Source organism: Panicum virgatum, chromosome 7N (genome assembly GCF_016808335.1).
Source record: "Panicum virgatum strain AP13 chromosome 7N, P.virgatum_v5, whole genome shotgun sequence".
Lineage (NCBI taxonomy): Eukaryota > Viridiplantae > Streptophyta > Magnoliopsida > Poales > Poaceae > Panicum > Panicum virgatum.
The window spans coordinates 7,987,971-8,005,135 of record NC_053151.1 but is presented as its reverse complement, the minus strand read 5'-3'; the positions used below and the strand labels follow the sequence as shown (position 1 = coordinate 8,005,135).

Below are 17,165 nucleotides of genomic sequence, written 5' to 3'. Positions count from 1 at the left end.
AGGAATTTTCCTGAACTAAGGCTATAAAGCCTGAGCTGAGTTCATAGCTGGTGGAAAGAATTGGGTCAGCGGGAGATGATGGCTCATATAACTCGCTCTTGGGTGAAGAGAGCTGTTGAAGGGATAGCTGCTCTATGGATAACAGGGGTTGAGGTAGAATCAAAGAAAAAGAAAAAGATACGAGGACAACTGAGTCCGAAGATAATGTAGCTACCGTTCCCCGGCAACAGCACCAGAAAGCTTGTTGGTACTTTGTAACGTCACGAATAAAATCCGCAAGCGCACAGATACCGCTGTAGCTTTCACCCTGGAGTATTCCAGGGTATCGTATCCACTGAGGAATATGAGTACACTATCTACAGGTTCAGGCTCATCCAAGGACACACACACTAGTGTAGGAGGGATAGGACAGAGAGGACTTCCTAAGATTTAGAATCTATGTTTAGAGGAAGAGATACTTCGCCTTTATACTTCGAGCTACCGGTTTCGACTAGCTTATACAAGCCAGTAGCTCCAGTAATAATCCTCTATCCGATATCCGAACGTGGAGGGTTACTAGGGCTCGAACAGGGCTGTCACCACCTGCCAGCTACCTCAACAAACCGTAGGACTATAAGACAAATGAGTGGTAAAGTCTAGCCTAGACACCACATCTACGCTATTCCGTACTAATCCTAACCCTGGCCAAGATTATCCTTCTCTATCCGGAGTCTTAAACTAGGATCAAATGCTACTCTAGGCATACACTCAACTAATATAAGGCAGAAGAAATAACTTGCAACGAAACTCTAATTCTAAATAAGGACATCTGGAATACTTACAACCGAATAAGCATCCGTCGAGGTACAAGCGAAGAAGAGTGCCGACAAACCTGGCACTTCCCCCGACTCCTCCTCACTCTCCTCCTAATCTTCTACACCCCCTAGGCTGCCTAAAGCATCTAGGATGAAGATCTTCAAGATCCCAAGGAAGAAAGGATGAAGGTGAGTTGTATGTTGTGTGTGGTGTGTGTTTCATTTCTTCACCCCCCTTTGTATTTATAGGAGGGAGCCACGGCCGAGGGGAGCTCCATCTGCAGGTTTACCTCCAAGAACCGACCTATGCTTCCAATGAGCAAGCTCCATGTGGCAGGTTTAAGTCGGTGGGGCCCATGGGCTGGTCGGCCAACCAGGGTGGTCAGCCAGCCACCCAGTGGGCCCAACCGACCTTGGCCTTCTTCAGTTGGGTTGAGCTCTGGGCCCAATTGTCATTGGCACAAGGAATGGCTTCTGTTATGTCAGTTTCTTGCTCTGGTGGGCCCTCTAATCCATGTTATGGCACGTGTCGCGCTTTGATTCACCGGAATATCATGTCTTGGATCATGCCACACCGTTATGCTGCAAAATTAGCTTAAAATCACCAGCACACATTCTCAAACATCATCTGTGGAATTCGTTAGTAAATAAATCTATCCTAGCATTTATTCCACATTATGGTTCGATTTTGTGCAGAAGTTGATGGTCAAAATGGGTCGTTAGTGACCATCAACAATCACCTAATATGGTTGACAGAGTTAAAAGTTATGAGTGTTTTACCGATGGTCGATTTTGCTGGAAATAGACCAGCGGACCATCTGCTACTGGGCGGCAGATGGTCCGCCGGTTTCTGGTTTGAACATGAACAGAACTATTCTGGACTTTGGGTGTTGTCCCAAGTTGTACGGCGGATGGTCCGCCCCTGGAGAGCGGACAGTCCGCAAGTCACTTCCATTTTTAGTCAGAAACATTTTCGTTTCTGGGCATTCGGGGTTTTGAACGGCGGACGGTCTGCCCGGGGCTCTAACGGTCGACTCTGACACACAATCATTGCAGATCTAGCTGTTCGTTTAGAATGGCGGAACGTCCAGTCTCAGTGTGGCGTCGACGGTTTTTTGAGGTAACGGCTAGTTTGGGGCCTCCCACTATAAATAGAGGTAGTGGCCGGCTATTTTGCGTAGTTGAGCACCTTGGGGACTTGGTGTCCTTGTGTGAGGGTGCTTGAGAGCCCTCCAACTCACTTGTGATTAGAGCAAATCATATCTGCTAAGTGAGAGAGCGATTCTAGTGTGTTGCATTAAGAGATTGCAAGAGTTTGGCATTAGGTGATCGAGTTGCAAGCTCATGGTGCTTGTTACTCTTGGAGGTTGCCACCTCCTAGACGGCTCGGTGGCGTGTCTCCGTTGTGAAGCCAGCAAGAAGATTGTGCGGTGCTCTAGAGAAGTGATTGTGAGGGGTATTGTGCTCACCCCGCAGGAGTCGCGAAGAGAAACTCTAGTTGATCGAGACACGAAGAGCAACAAGTGGTCCGGCCGGATCATGTGCTAGAGCTTGGTGTGAGCACTCCACGTGGGAGAGTGTGACTTGAGCGTCACCACTAGCAAGAGGATCGGCGGCAACCTTAGAGCTTGTCTCAACAGGTACTAGCTTGGTGGCAACCAAGTGAACCTAGGGACAAAATCATCGTGTCAACATTTGTCTTTCCGTTGGTTTGCATCCCCGATACACAAGCTTGTTTTTACTTACTCATATTTTATACTTGTGTAGTTGCTCTTGTAATTAGTTGGCTAGTGTAGCTTGCTAGTTTTCTTTCTCGCTTGTGTAGCTTAGAAGTAGCTCCCTTGCGTGACTAATTGGCTTGAGTAACCTTGTTAGTCACTTTGCTTAGTTTGTGTAGCTAAGTAATTTGAGCTCTCTAGTTTGGCTCATGTAGCCTTGCTCTTGAGAACTACTAGTTATGCTTAGTTTTTGTGACCATTGCTTACTAGTATGTCTAGGAGCTTCCTGGTTGTTTGAGTACTAGTTGCATAGGCTTGTGTGACCTTGCAAATTAGATTTGTATAGGTGAGCCATACCTAGCCCGGTACCTTAGTTGCTCAATTAAGATCTTTTTGCAAGGTGCAAGTATTAAATAGAGGGGTGTAGTCTTGGCTAGACCGTTTAGTTTAATTCCATTTTTATTTTGGTTAGTCGGAAATGTTTTAAGTTTTAGAAAGGACTATTCACCCCTCTCTAGTCCGCCATCTCGACCCTACACCTCTGCTGTCTGACGTGACAGCTTGGTGGTGGACCCCTCATTGACTGGGGGGGGGCGTCCCCCTCTGGCTTGGGGTCGGATGGCTGACACGTGGCGGTGTGAGCCCTTTTCCGAACTAGGTGGGATGGGATAACTCCCGCAGGAGTCGGGCGATGTGGTCTGCCCTTGTAGAGGTCGGGCGAGGCCGCTCGTCGACGAGTCTGTGGGCCGTTTTCTTGAGTTGGGCTGTCTGTGTCTTGGCTTGGCGTTCGCCGCCCTTATTTAAGTTTTGAGTCGCTAACTGGGATTAAGTCTGTAACTGGTGGTTTAGCTGCACCGGTTACTTTTATCCTCATCAATATGCACACTTGCATAAATCGGGATTCGAACCGCTTACCTCAAGCCTCGCGCATACCCTCCTCTTCACCACACTACACACTCACTTGTGACTATGGAATATGCTATCCTTTTATATTAACTCTTAAATCGATTTGTAGGGGCGGGTGAGGCTATGGCCCGCCCCTACAAATCCATTTCTAGGGGCGGGTGTCAACGTCATCGCTGTCACCGTCTCTAAAAATATTTTTTCATTTTATTCCAAAAATTCTTTTAAATCTTTAAATATAGTCGAACAAATAAAAAATGGAAAATTCTACACGATGGTTATTGTGAACTGTAGATATAGAAAAAATATACCAAATATATTTCAGTTTATATAAAGGTTAAGATCGTGGAAACTTGAAAATATAACTTGAATTGTATGAGATTACTATACAGTTATAGCCATATACAGGGCACAACTAGCAAATTATCTTGTGATACTAAATATTCTTAAATAAATAATATATAAATTATAAAATCTTATATCTTACCACTAAAATTTTTATATGGAACTACTCTGAAACGAACATGGCACCATTTATGCCATTTCGAGTGATTTTGGTGATCGATTAACAACGCAATCAATGGGACTAATGATTGTTAAGATGACCGTTCTCAGGCTTTTAGGTTCAAGTGATGACAAAGAGAAAGAGAAACTCTTCGGTCGGTAGCACCGGAAGAACTGACGCATGAGCATCGGTGCATCTGATGGTTGTCGGAAGAACCGACGCCATGGTACTTTGGTGTAGAAGGGAATCGAAGCCAAGTCAGCTTATAGGCACCGGATGAACCGATGGGTCAAAAAGGGGCATCGGTGCATTGGGCGTACTGTGTTCCAGAGACGATGCAAGTCGCGCAAGAGCCAAGTCTTCAGCACCGGTTGAACCGGTGAAGCATCGGTGCATACCATCGGTGTAATAACGTCAGCGCCCAGGAGAAGATCTTTGAGCACCGGATGAACCGGTGATGCATCGGTACAAAGCATCGGTTCAACCGGTGGTCACTGTGTCAGCTGTCAGGAGTTCAACGGCTACTTCGGGTGTTAGAGTGACCGGATGAACCGACGCTACCCCTGCCAGAGGCATCGGTTCATCCGATGATACGCAGATTTTCTGCTGACCGTTGGAGCAACGGCTACAAGACTTGGTGGCCTATATATATGCCTCACCCCGGCCATTTGAAGGCTGCTGGAGTCCCAAGACACCTCATATACATCCAAGAACACCTCCAAGCCATACAAGAGCATAGTGATCATATCTTTAGCCCTTAGCACACTTTGAGAGTGTTGTGTAAAGGATAGCTCTTAGTGAGTGTGATTGCAAGGCCTTGAGCTTTTGTGCTGTGGTTCTCTAGTGAACCAAAACAAGAGCTTGGTGCGCCGGCACCTTGGAGCTTTGAAGCTCGCCGTTAACGTCATCGACCCTCCGACTTGGTGTGGAGCGGCGACGACATCTTTGTGCGGGGGACGTGGAGACCCCCATCCTTTGTGGAGAAGCTCCTTAGTGGAACCCGGGGCCAAGGTGACCGTGATTGTGTTCACGGAAGAGACTTGGTGGCCGAGTAGCAATACTCTTAGTGAGTGCTACAACAACGTGGATGTAGGTGTGCCTTTGTGGCTAACCGAACCACGGGATAAACACCCGCGTCAAGAGTTTGCTATCTCCTATCCCGCTCATTAAGCTTCCGCATTTCATTCTAGCATTTTGTGTGCCTTTACTTTCATAGAATAGTTTCTTGATAGGAAAGGCTATATGTTGTTAAACTCTTTTGGGATAGGGGTTTCACACTAGAACTACCTAGTTGCACATCTAGATAGCCTGTTTTAGTTTAAGTTTTGTGCAAACTAGTTGGAGCCATAGGTCTAAGTTTTTATTTGTGCCTAATTCACCCCCTCCCCCTCTTAGGCTAGAGCACCCGATCACTTTCATACTCTATATTCTACATCCAAGGTTGTTTGAAAACAAATTAGAACTTGTAGATTTTAAAACTAGAGAACTTATAATAATTTTTTGGACTATTAAATGACCTTAAATGAAAATGTTGTTAGCTACAAAATCTTAGATCTCGTCAAGCTTTACAATTTTAGTGTAAAGTTTGTCTTCATCTGATATCATATGAATAAGTTATAATTTTATGTATGAGACCATTTGTAAGGGCCGGTCAGGCCAATGTATTTTTAGGGGCAGTTGATGCCATCACCTACCCCTAAAAATAGTGATCATTTCCAGAGATAGGTGACGCCATCACCCGCCCCTAAAAATGTGGGTGGGTTAACTGCTACAGTAGCTCTGCTCTATTTGTAGGAACGGATCAAATTTTTATCCGTCCCTAAAAAAAATGGACGCTGCTACAAATCTTTTTTTGGTAGTGTACCTATTTGAAAATGTAATGATTCATACATACCATAGTATAGGCGGTTCTAGAAAACAACCCACATATGTATCTGAAACTATTTTTTGTAGTGAGCATTTTCTTAACAAATAAAAAGAATCAATGTTGACGATTAAAATTAGCATTATGTAAAAACCGGCCAAACTGGTTTGTTAAACCCAGCCGGAGGGGTTTGGACAATAATGTCAAATCACAAACTAGACTCCTATATAGAATGTTAATTTGGAGTTGAGATGACAGAGTTGTGGCTTCAGAATGACTGAGAAATTCTATGGCACAGACCTGTTTTTCTAAACCGGGCGGACCTGATTTTGTCATTCTGATCCGAGTAACGAGTTATGTGTGGCACAAGAATTATAAGAGTTCCAACTTCTAATGCGGCAAGACCCCTCTATAGATATGAAAAGTCACATCTGGTTATTTTTTCGTCTCTCATATTTTTTCAAACTCTAAACTTATATGCTTATTTTGTGTCGATGGCAATTAGAGGCATTCTAGGCAGCTTGCATATCTCAGAACAACCAAAGGTACGCTTGCTCCGATTGGGTACTTTCCAGGCAAGGGTTCATTTGACATGACTTGTTTTCACGTTGAGGAATAGCAAGTTTACTTAAAAGATAACGCATACATACATAGGGATAGATGTAAGGATCCATGAAGCGTATGCCTAACCTGGTGGCTTCCAAGAAGGTGATGATGGTGATGAACAAGAAGTCCTTCTGCTTTATTAGGGTGGAGAATCCACCAAGCAGAACGACGGTGGCCCAAGCGAGTGCCAGCTTCCCCATGCCGCTGATCGCCTTGTCAATAAACGCCCACCGCAGTTCAATGGTGTGGTTAATCCTGGCTTCCGGCAGCCGGCGTTCTTCAGGCACACTGGTCGTGGTGCCAGCAGCTGCACTCTCCATGGCTTCCCTCTTACGGCTTAGGTGCTTGACTGGTTCTGTTATTCTGCTGTCTTGGTCGACGGCAAGACAATAACATATATATATATATATATATATATAACATGCAAAAAGTAATTGTATTAGACCAGTCTTAATGGAGGTTTCATGGGGAGTTTCATGACATTAAATTCTATACTACATCATCAATTTTGCTGACATGACGAGAAGAGAGGATGAGAGAGTTTCATGGGATAAGAGAGGAGTTTCATCTCCATGAAACTCACCTGACACAGTTATCTAGTTTCGAGTCTAGGTAACTGTGCCATGAAACTATGCATTGAGACTGACCTTAGACCCTATGCGGCTTTTGCAAATCTTAGGGCGTAACGGCGGGCACACAATTGTCAGTTTTGAATGCAATGTACCCACCATAGAGTGTGACTCATCTACTTCAAGTTTTCACTAACAAGCTAGCAAGTCTTATTGAAGTTTTACCTCAGTTTTTGTATTTACCAGCCTGCATGATGATCCTTTTCCTATTAATCCTAATTTCTGTGTGCTGTTTTGACGACATTATATTATGGTCATCATCATCTTTCATCCATCTCCAATTCTAGCAGTGGCAGTGAGAGCTACTGACAAGTGAGTTCATCTGATTTTTTTTTCTAAATTCAACTTATTCTAAATTTGGCCAAGACTATAGAAAAGACCAATAATATTCATGATATGAAATGAGCATCGTTAGATACTCTATGAAATATATTTTGTCATATTTTACTTCATTCGTTGATTGATGTTGTGACATTAATTACGGGAACATTCCCCTGTCTTGGAAGTTGGAAGTGATGCCTACATAATTCTTCTAAATGGGGCTTATACCTTCTAAAACTGGGGCGTATAATTCTTTACTTTCGAGAAGTTACCACGTTTAGCCATCTGACAACGAAAACAGAATTTTCTTATCACTTCTGGTCGAAGCTGACCTATGAGTGTTTGAAGAGAAACCGTACGATTCCAAAGGACAATCTTACATGAGAAGTCCAAACAATGGTGTACGGAAGGATTGCCCCTTTCGCAGAGAACTATAAAGACTTGGCTGTTAGTGCAAGCTAAGGATTAGAATACATTTCTTGCCAAAAGGAGCAAGCAACTTGTAATTCAATCCTGCTAACCACGTGAACCTGGAAGCTAGTCTGAAGCTAGTTCATTATTTTTTTCTTTTTCATTTTTTAACACTACTAGAACTCCACGAGTTTCCTACAGTTTGAAATGTAATCCTAGGGAAACACCGGGAAATACTAGGGAAATGTGTTGCCTATAGGCAATTCATCGGGAACTATTTCTAGGGAGGAATTTGATGGGAAACAAAGATGTGCGGTACGGTTGTGCTGGAAATCGTAGGGGAGGAATCATTCCCTACGATTTTAATTTGTAGAGAAAGTTTCTGACATGGCAGCCTGTATCCTACATGGACAAATTGTTATGGCAGCCCATACCCTTTCAATTTGCTGGAAGCATCCAAATTCAAAATTTATATTTAAATTCAAAATTTGCATTTATATTTCAATAATACGGAATTTATATTTAAATTTGAATATGAAATTAGATTTGCACATAAGTATTGATTTTATTCCATCCATTTGCCTTGTTCCTGGTGCTGCCTGCCCACGGTTGCCTCGTTCTCGGCGCGTCTGAGGTATTTTTTCCTTAAGGTTTTTTTTAATCATAGTTAGGTACATTTGGTCTTTAGTTAGTGTAGTCAACTTGTTTGATATTATATAGTTTGTTTAGGTGAATAGTTTAATATTAGAATAGTAGAATAGTTTAGTATTAGATGTTAGGTTAGATTGTGCATATTGTACCATAGTCTATGCAACAAGTAGAGTGAACATTGTAACCTTTTGCTGATGTAATTTGAATGCATCTTAAAGTCGGGGTTGCTAATATACTTCTCATGATTTCCATCGGTTCTTTAAAAAACAATTCATAACACAAAAAGGTTATTGTAAACTTTCCATGTAATTCGGTTTAAGGGTCTACATATATGCGTTAAAACAATAACTTCGCATTGAAGCTAATTCAAGATCCAACAGTTGAATCAATCTTGTGACAAGTTAACGGTCATCACAACAACTAATTAGGATACATAGACGGGCAAGCAGAGTTCTCAGAAATATTTGTCACATGCTACTAATGTACCATACAGTTTTAAAACTTGGCAACTACCTAGTATTGAAAACATATAAAAAAAAGCTATGATTGTGAAATAAGAACAAAAAATTCATGATACAATAAGGAAGCATGCATAGTTAAATTTGAAACAAAACATAATTTTCTATTAAAATAATATTATTTAAAAAATTCCAAGATTTAGTCTGTTTTACCTTAATTCAAGTTCGTACTATAAATAAGGCAGTTTAAGTATGTTTCAAGTAAATTATGAAAATATATTTTATAATGGATCTAATTATTCTCATTTGACATTTAAAATATTATTACTCTTCTCTATAAATTTAGTCAAACTTAGAACAGTTTGACTTAGGACAAACCAAAATACTTTGTATTTTAGGATGCAGGTTGTATGTCTAATTCATAATAGAAACAAATTAATTAGCACAACTAAACACCTTCACCTGCCGCGCATCCGGCTCCAAAATGCAAAAAATATGGACCATACCCTGAGAATCTAATGCTAATCCCTTAAAATAAAGCTTCAATGCGTAGGGGCACACTTGCTCAACACTTTCCCCATGAGCCATGATCAGGGCTGAGGAGTACATCACCAGGCCTGCAGGCAGCCATTTGGTAAGGAAGAACCGCCACATACAGCCTAAAGGCCCTCTGACTGAATTGGAGTGCCGCTAGCCGATCGACGACCATGCAACGGGAGGAGCCTGCTTCTCCGATTCCGATGAGGATATTCTGCAAGGCGAACACGGGCTTGAACATGGCCGTTCGAGGCGACGAGGTGCTTCTCGTAAATGCCGACTCCAACGATAAATCACAGGTACGTATAGTATATAGTATTCTGGCGCCTGAACATGTCGCATACTGCAATTTGCTAGAAATTAAAGATGCCATCCCTCGATTCATGGCCCGTCGATCCGGCAGGCAACAGGCCAGTCCGAGCTAGACAGCCGAGCGCGTTCATGGCCGGCCCTGCAATTACAGCCGGTGGCGCGGCGCAAGGGTCAAGGGCGGCGGGAGGCCGGCGTTGATCAACCGGCCGGCCAGATTTCCTTTTTTTTTCCGAAGGGGCTGGAAGCCCTGGTTCATTGATTAGCCCGTGTCTTTTACAAGAAGCCCCCTGAAGAGCAAAGAAAATACAACACACACCACAACACACATTCTCCAGGAGCTCAAACTAACACAAAGGACCCTAGCAAACTTGAATTTGAACGAAAGGTCCCCAGGTCCTTTGTCGATCCTAGCTTCCGCGAACCTTGCTGAACAGCCGGAGTCGGAGAAGATCCGCTTCGACCAGGAGCAGAACCCAGCCAAGAACTCGAATGAGGCCTCCAGCTTTTTGAAGCCGCATGAGAAGAAGTCGTTGGGGTGTATCGGCCGCCATCGTTGAATCCTTGGCCAAGCATTGACTCCGCCATCACCGGTACAGGCACCAGTGACCGGAAGGAGATTCCGCTATTGGCGGATGAACCACCAACCCGGAAGAAGAAACACATGGGGGAACACACCAGATCCATGCCCAAAGATTCCACCCTTTCGCAGGAAAGGAGGAAGAGGGAGCTCACACTCACCTCCCCGGCGATGCAATCACCGGAGAAGAAGAGGAGCAAGACAAGCCACACTCTTTCCCTGCTGAGGCATCCGCCAAGGACGGAGAACTCATAGGAGAGAATAGGCACAACAAAATCGCTCAGAGTGAGCAAGAGGCCCACTGACCTGCCAAAAGCTTCACCGGAGAAGATGCCCAAACCACCCACTTCGCCGGCGGGAAGGATTATTCACCATCAGAGCGGCACCATCGCAGCCACCACTCCTGGACACCAAAGCTCCACCATCGACCTCGACAGCAAGCTAAACCTAGACCTAGAAATTAATTTATCTAGTCTATGTACATCCGCCCGCCGATTCCCCAGCCCTCCTCCCTCTCCAATGGTAGCTCGGCCATCGGAGCGGAAAGGGGCCAGCAGAATTGGCGCTGGAAACCTAGATCGCCCGGTCGTCGCCCTTTTCGCCCGCTCCTACTGTAGCACGAAGGAAATGGGGAAGAACCCACAGCGCAGTCTTTCCGAACCGAGGTGGCCGGCCAGATTTCTGATGGTTCGCGGGCTTGCATTGGATCGGAGGAGCTAGCACCCGGCTCAAATCAGTTACAATGTAATTAAGTCAATCCATGGGTTAAATTAATCTTATTACTAGTGATAGTTAGGGATGTCAATGCAATGTGTCAGTTACCATTGCTTGCTTAACGGGTCAAATTTTACCATCATCCATACCCATAGGTTGAATTACCATCCATATTAGTTAAGAATAGACCACAGCTAAGCACCAAGGCAGCATTCCAATAACGCCTTCCTGAGCCAGCAGGCTACTGAAGACACAGAACTCCGTCGTGTTCCAAGTGTTCCCACGCCGATAGTTAGCCAAACGCACCACTCGGCCCGGCACGGCATTACCATGGCGCGGCTGGAGCACGACTGCCTAGTCATGCCCTAGTGTGCTGGCACGCCGTGCCGACTCTGCGGGCTAGGCATGTCACTAAGCCTACATAATAGTGTCGTGCCATGCCGGTCGGCACGGTGAGCCCAACGTGCCAGTGCCGGTCCGGGCACTAAACCAAAAAACTACTCATTCAACTCAGATATTATGTATCAGTTCAAAAAACCACTTATTCAACTAAGAACCTGATCAAATAAACATATATTTCAAAAGAATTAGAAACAGGCACATCTATTTCTCACATCAAATCTTCATCACTTCAAATTTTCACCTACAGAGATAAGTAGATCATACATCACAAAGGAAGTCACACAAAGACAATAGATGATAAAAATACTTCAATTAATTGAGTTTTAGTGCAATGGCTGCCTCATTAAAAACCTATCTAGATAAAATCTCACACCTCGTAAGAAAACCATAGATAGGAAAAGAGTATAGCCCAGTTCAAATCAAATAGTTCAAGCTCAAATCACATAACAGTACAGTTACACCACCATAGCATACCAAGATAAACTTCTGTGAAAGAAGCTCCAAGATACGTGTCCTCCATTGACTGTTGTACCCTTGCTTGGCTAGCTTTGCAATCTCACTGTAACAAACTTATTATCATACTTGTTACACATGGTTGAAAGCTCAGCTCTTACCTCAGTTAACTAAATAGAATAATCAGTACTGGTGAGTTGAGATAAAAACACATTGTTGAAACCACTTAATTTAGCTATAGGATACAAGATGAATCCAACAGAATAAAGTATGTGGATGTCTCTCCATTAATTAAGATATTTATCTTTCATAGGGACTACCACATATATAAGCAAGTTATCATTCTCATGAGTGTTTAGGTGTCCAGCAATCTCAATTATATGATGCAGTATTAGTGGAGATATAGGATAAAAAAGTTCAAGAAATGTTAAGTTATTCTCATCAACATACCAATGTGCTTGAGTCAAAAGCATAGGATTAGCTTGTGCACTGGGATAGTGAGTCTGGAAGAACACACTAAATTTTGCTCTTATAAGGGATAATATGCTTAAGCAAGAGGCATGTAGAGTTCCACCTCACCTTCATGTTCAAACCAAACTTTCTAGGACGTTCACCAACAGCAATACAATAGCTTTTATATGCAGCAATGTGTTTGTTAGAAGAGTTTAATAAACAAATTACAGTTCTGAATGCCTCTTAGGTAAGGCTTCAGCCTACCTCTTCAAGCCAGACTTAACAATCATATTAATGTTATGACAGACATTAATGCAAGAACAGATCACCAACATAAGTAGACAATCTAGGGGGTCAATCTTTCCATAGCATTAGTATTAGCAAAAGTATTATCCAAAGTGATAGAGAACACCTTGTTAACCACAACATACTCCTCAAGCATAGCAAGCAAACGCTCAGCAATGTCCTCACCAGAGTGAGACACATCAATGAGCATGAGTCCAATGATTCTCTTTTCCAATTGCCAATCATAGCTAATATAATGGGCAACCACACTAAGATAGTCCTCCTTAGCATTTTCAAACCAAATATCAGATGTAATAAGACCAATAGAAGAAACTCCAGATCCCAAAGACTCAACGAGCTTAGCACGACAATCAGCAAAGTACATCATGATCTCTAGTCGTAGTCTACATATATACAGAAGAGAACCTAGGGTGCTGGCCTAACTTAATGTACTCTTCAAAGGCATGAGACTCACCAAAACAGATAGAAAAATCAAGTCTAGCAATCAAACTATAGAGTTGTGTACGAGCAACCTCAGCACTATACTCCCAATGATTAACACTAGCATCTGAGTTCTGAATCAAGGTTTAAGACATACATGGATAATGAGACTTGTGTTGCTAGCTTCACATCTTTCCTTATACCACGAGAGATGACCAGTGCCACTACTAGAGAAAACAGGGTAGACAAATTTGCAATGCTTGCACACAGCTTAGAAATGAATGTTCTTACCATCCAAAACTTTGTAGATCTTGTCGAAATCATTCCAGACATCAGATGTGCTCGGAAGCCGCCCCTTGGTACCGGTGATCACGTTCTCATTGTCGGTACCAGCATCACCAGCACTAGCGCCAGCACCACCATTCTTGCCATCACCAGCAAGATTAATAGGCGCGGCTGCATTGCGGCTGAGCAAGGCTTCCTGGTCTGCCCCAAGGTCATCTTCGTCATCTATAGGGAGCCCCAACATACAAAAATCATAGTTGATGTAGTGCCTTTGTGTCTCATAATCGTTGTCCATCGCCGCTGCTATAGTCCCTCCATGGCCAGCACAAGAACAAAGAAACAAGAACACAAGAATATAGGAACAAGAACACAAGAACAACAACGAGGACAATAACAAGTGCCTGACTTTTACCTGCTATGAGACCGGAGCACCTGAGGGCGGGGTCAATGAGATGCTGGTCCTTTGGTTCCTCTACGACTTCATAGATTGGCAGCCGATCTGCACAGCTAGAGCACTATAGGGGCCTCCGAGATGAGGATATAACGAGATGGAGCCCCAGAACACTAGGATCTAGGATATCAAGAGATGGAGCACTAAAGCAAGAACACAAGAACAAGAATGAGGACAAGAACAAGAAAATTGGTCTGACTTTTACCTGCCATGAGAACAGAGCACCAGGGTAGTCGGTGAGGTCAACGGAGCACGGCTATGGCCGACCAGCCCTCTGGTTCCTCAACGGCCAAGGTAGCTAGAGCACCAAAGCGGCCGCCGAGTCGAGGAGAAGATGAAAGACCTCTAGATCTAGACTCTGTAGTGGAGAGGGAGAGGACGAGAGTGAGGAATAGAGGCGGCAGCGGAGAGGCAGAGGTGGAGAGGGGAGCCAGGGGGGTGCTGTGGTGACACGGAGACCCGCCACTGAAGATCTTGAAGACAAGTGAGCTCGAGACCTAGTGGTTAGACGGAGCGGAGAGAGCAAGGCGAGGAGGCAGAGAGGCAAGTGAGTGGTGCTAGTATTTGGGGTGCCCCAATGGCTATCTGGGCTAGTGGGCTGGTTAGGGAGCCCCAATGGCTATCTGGCCTGGCCGAGGACAACGACTAGCAAGCCTGGTACCTGAGGTTACAAGAGCATCGGTAGCATCTGAGGTCCTAGGTTCGACTCCCTATGGGAGTGAATATTTTAGAATTTAACGGCGTTTGTGCTTTCAGTGGTAGGCGACGTTCCCATCGACAACGAGCCGCCTGTGGTGACTTTGTCAATCTCGAGAATTTGCCGGCTCAGTCTTCGAAGATACTCATAGGGGTACGGTTTGCGCTCGTGTGTTCATAGGAGTGAGTGTGCGTGCGTTGTGAGTGTCTGAGTTGTACTGTGTAATCTCAAAAAAAAAAGCAGGCCTGGTACCATATCGCTATTGTGCATGTCCCTTAGTCGTGCCGTGCCCGAGCTGAGATGGCGGCCCAGGCATGGCTCGTTGGATTGTGTCTGCCGGCGGCACTATTGTACTCGTGGTCGGCCATGCTTCGGGCCGCCCGTTGGGCCCGGCCCATTTGGCCAGCCATACTCTGCCGGCTGTTTGTAGATCGTCGGTAACCTCTCCACCACTGCACCGGATTGCAGTAAAACAAAACAGCATGTCTTTGCTCATCTGATCTCATTTTCTGAGACATTATTACTATATTTAGTCTTCAATATTATCGTACCTGTAATAACTAGCGTACATCCGGGTGATAGCCAACTAACTCGTTCTTTCTTCTCATTCTCTGCTGGCGGTGTTGTGTGCTTTCCTTCCAATGTTTGAACGAAACGAACATGCATATGCAGCACTGGTTTCAGGACTGCGACGCCGTCGGCAAGGTCACCGATGATACAGGGCGCAGGGCATTCGCGCTGGTGAATAGGACAACGGGACAAGCCATGGTGAACGTCCGCGACGAAGACGTGCCCGTGAGGCTGCTTCCCTACAGCGGGCATGTAGCCGTGCCGATCTCGATGCTGTGGTCGCAGGGTGTGCAGCTCGACGGCGGCTTTACTGAAGTAAGAACGCTCAAGGACATCTCCCTGACCCTCAACGGCTTAAATGGATATGTCAAGCAAGGAACGGTCATAGGGATATATAGTTCGGAGCCACATTCCCCTCATGCCATCTGGAGGATTGATCCCATTCACACACCAACCAACATGTCTCATGATCGATCTCTACTGGACGTACCCGATGTGTAAGCAAATCTGATTTATTTGGATTTCTAAATGTATCCCGTGCCTATTTGTACTACATACCACTACAAACCTGATGTTTACTTTTAACTTCAGCTGAGACTACTGTAGTGAGACATATTTAATTTTAAGAGTTCAGGCACCTCGATTACATTGCTTTGAAAGAGTTTTGCTCCCTCCATCTCTTAATACAAGCATAGTTTATGTTTTACAATTACAGGCTACGCTTTCGGTGCTCATGGGACCACGCATTTTTACGTCAGCAAGTTCAATTAATACCACGCTTGTGGTACTTATTTATGCCTTTGTGGTCACTTGATCAAACTTTATTATTTACCGGTCCCTAGCAGCGGACGCAGCAGTGTGTTCGTATGGTCACTTGATCATGGTCTCATACAGTAATTGTTGTATATACATAGGAATGTTTGTACTCTTACTGTTCTGTACGTAAGGGAATCACTTCTCCGAAGTCTTTATTTTCAGCTAAGTCTTTATTTTCCAAAGTTATTTTTTAATGTTTGGAACCACATTAAATATATTTGAGCTAGATAGTGTGATTTCACCAAGAACACTCCCTTATGATGACATCCTCCGAAGCTTATCCTCTGACGGGAAATCTAAAATCTTGTTTGCTTGAACCAAAGAAAGTGGCTGTTGGTTTTTGGCATTTTGAGAATTAGATATTTAGTAGCCAAATGAGAATTTTTCTTGTTACAAATGATGCAATTCAAGTCCGCCTTGCATTTCTCATTTGTATGATCGCGGCTCTTGCATTTGTAACAATGCAACCTCTTTTTCTTTTGACCGCTTCATGTTCTTGCTGGAGTTGATGTAGACCTCGAGCTGCACCCTGCAGTCCAGCTTCTGCTACGCTTCGACTTCCTGTGTGTTGACAGGCTGATAGCGCTGCTGGGGCTGCTGGCCACGGTACTGGTCTGTTCGCCCTGTTTAGTTCCAAAATTTCTTTCCTATAGTACCTATCACATCGAATTTTTCGACACATGCATGGAGCATTAAATAGAGTTGAAAAAAAATAACTAATTATACAGTCTAACTGATTAGCACGAGATGAATCTTTTAAACTTAATTAATCTATGATAGGATATTATTTGTCAAGTAACAACGAAATGTGCTACAGTACCAAAACCCAAACTTTTTCAGGAGCCCTGAGGATGGGACTGCTTTCATGCATGACGTCACATTGTGTACAAACAAAGCATATTTGTAATTGCTTTTTAAAGAAAACTCGTGGGGTGGTCGATCTTAACCCCACTGGTTCTAGTTTTTCTTTATATATAGCAACGACCTACAGACAGTTAACTATAGCTTGTACGTAAAATGGATCATTATATTTCACGTGTTGCGCCCGTAGAAGATAGACGTTGAATTCTTGTCACCAGCCACAAATACAGCAAATAAGAAATTCCAAAAAATACACAACTTTCAAGGACGAGAAAATTGTAAAAACAGGACTCCAATCGTTGCCCTTCGTAGTTTTACCATTCCAAACATCGTCATCCTAAAAATAGGACTCCAAACATCAACCACTTGATTGTACTGTCATTTGGTGTATTTCCTATCTTTTCTTTCTTTTCGTTTTCATGTATTTGGAGTGTGAAAAGACCCTTTTGCC

At 43.9% G+C, this 17,165-nt stretch overlaps 1 protein-coding gene across 1 annotated transcript; it reads left to right on the top strand.

The window, feature by feature from the left end:
- Positions 1-9,445: 9,445 nt before the first annotated feature.
- On the top strand, positions 9,446-15,683 carry LOC120682079 (ricin B-like lectin R40C1). Its single transcript, XM_039963830.1, has 2 exons — positions 9,446-9,696; positions 15,140-15,683. Exons 1-2 carry the CDS (start codon positions 9,568-9,570, stop codon positions 15,536-15,538), a joined length of 528 nt encoding a protein of 175 aa, XP_039819764.1. The 5' UTR covers positions 9,446-9,567; the 3' UTR covers positions 15,539-15,683.
- The last annotated feature ends 1,482 nt before the right edge of the window (positions 15,684-17,165 follow it).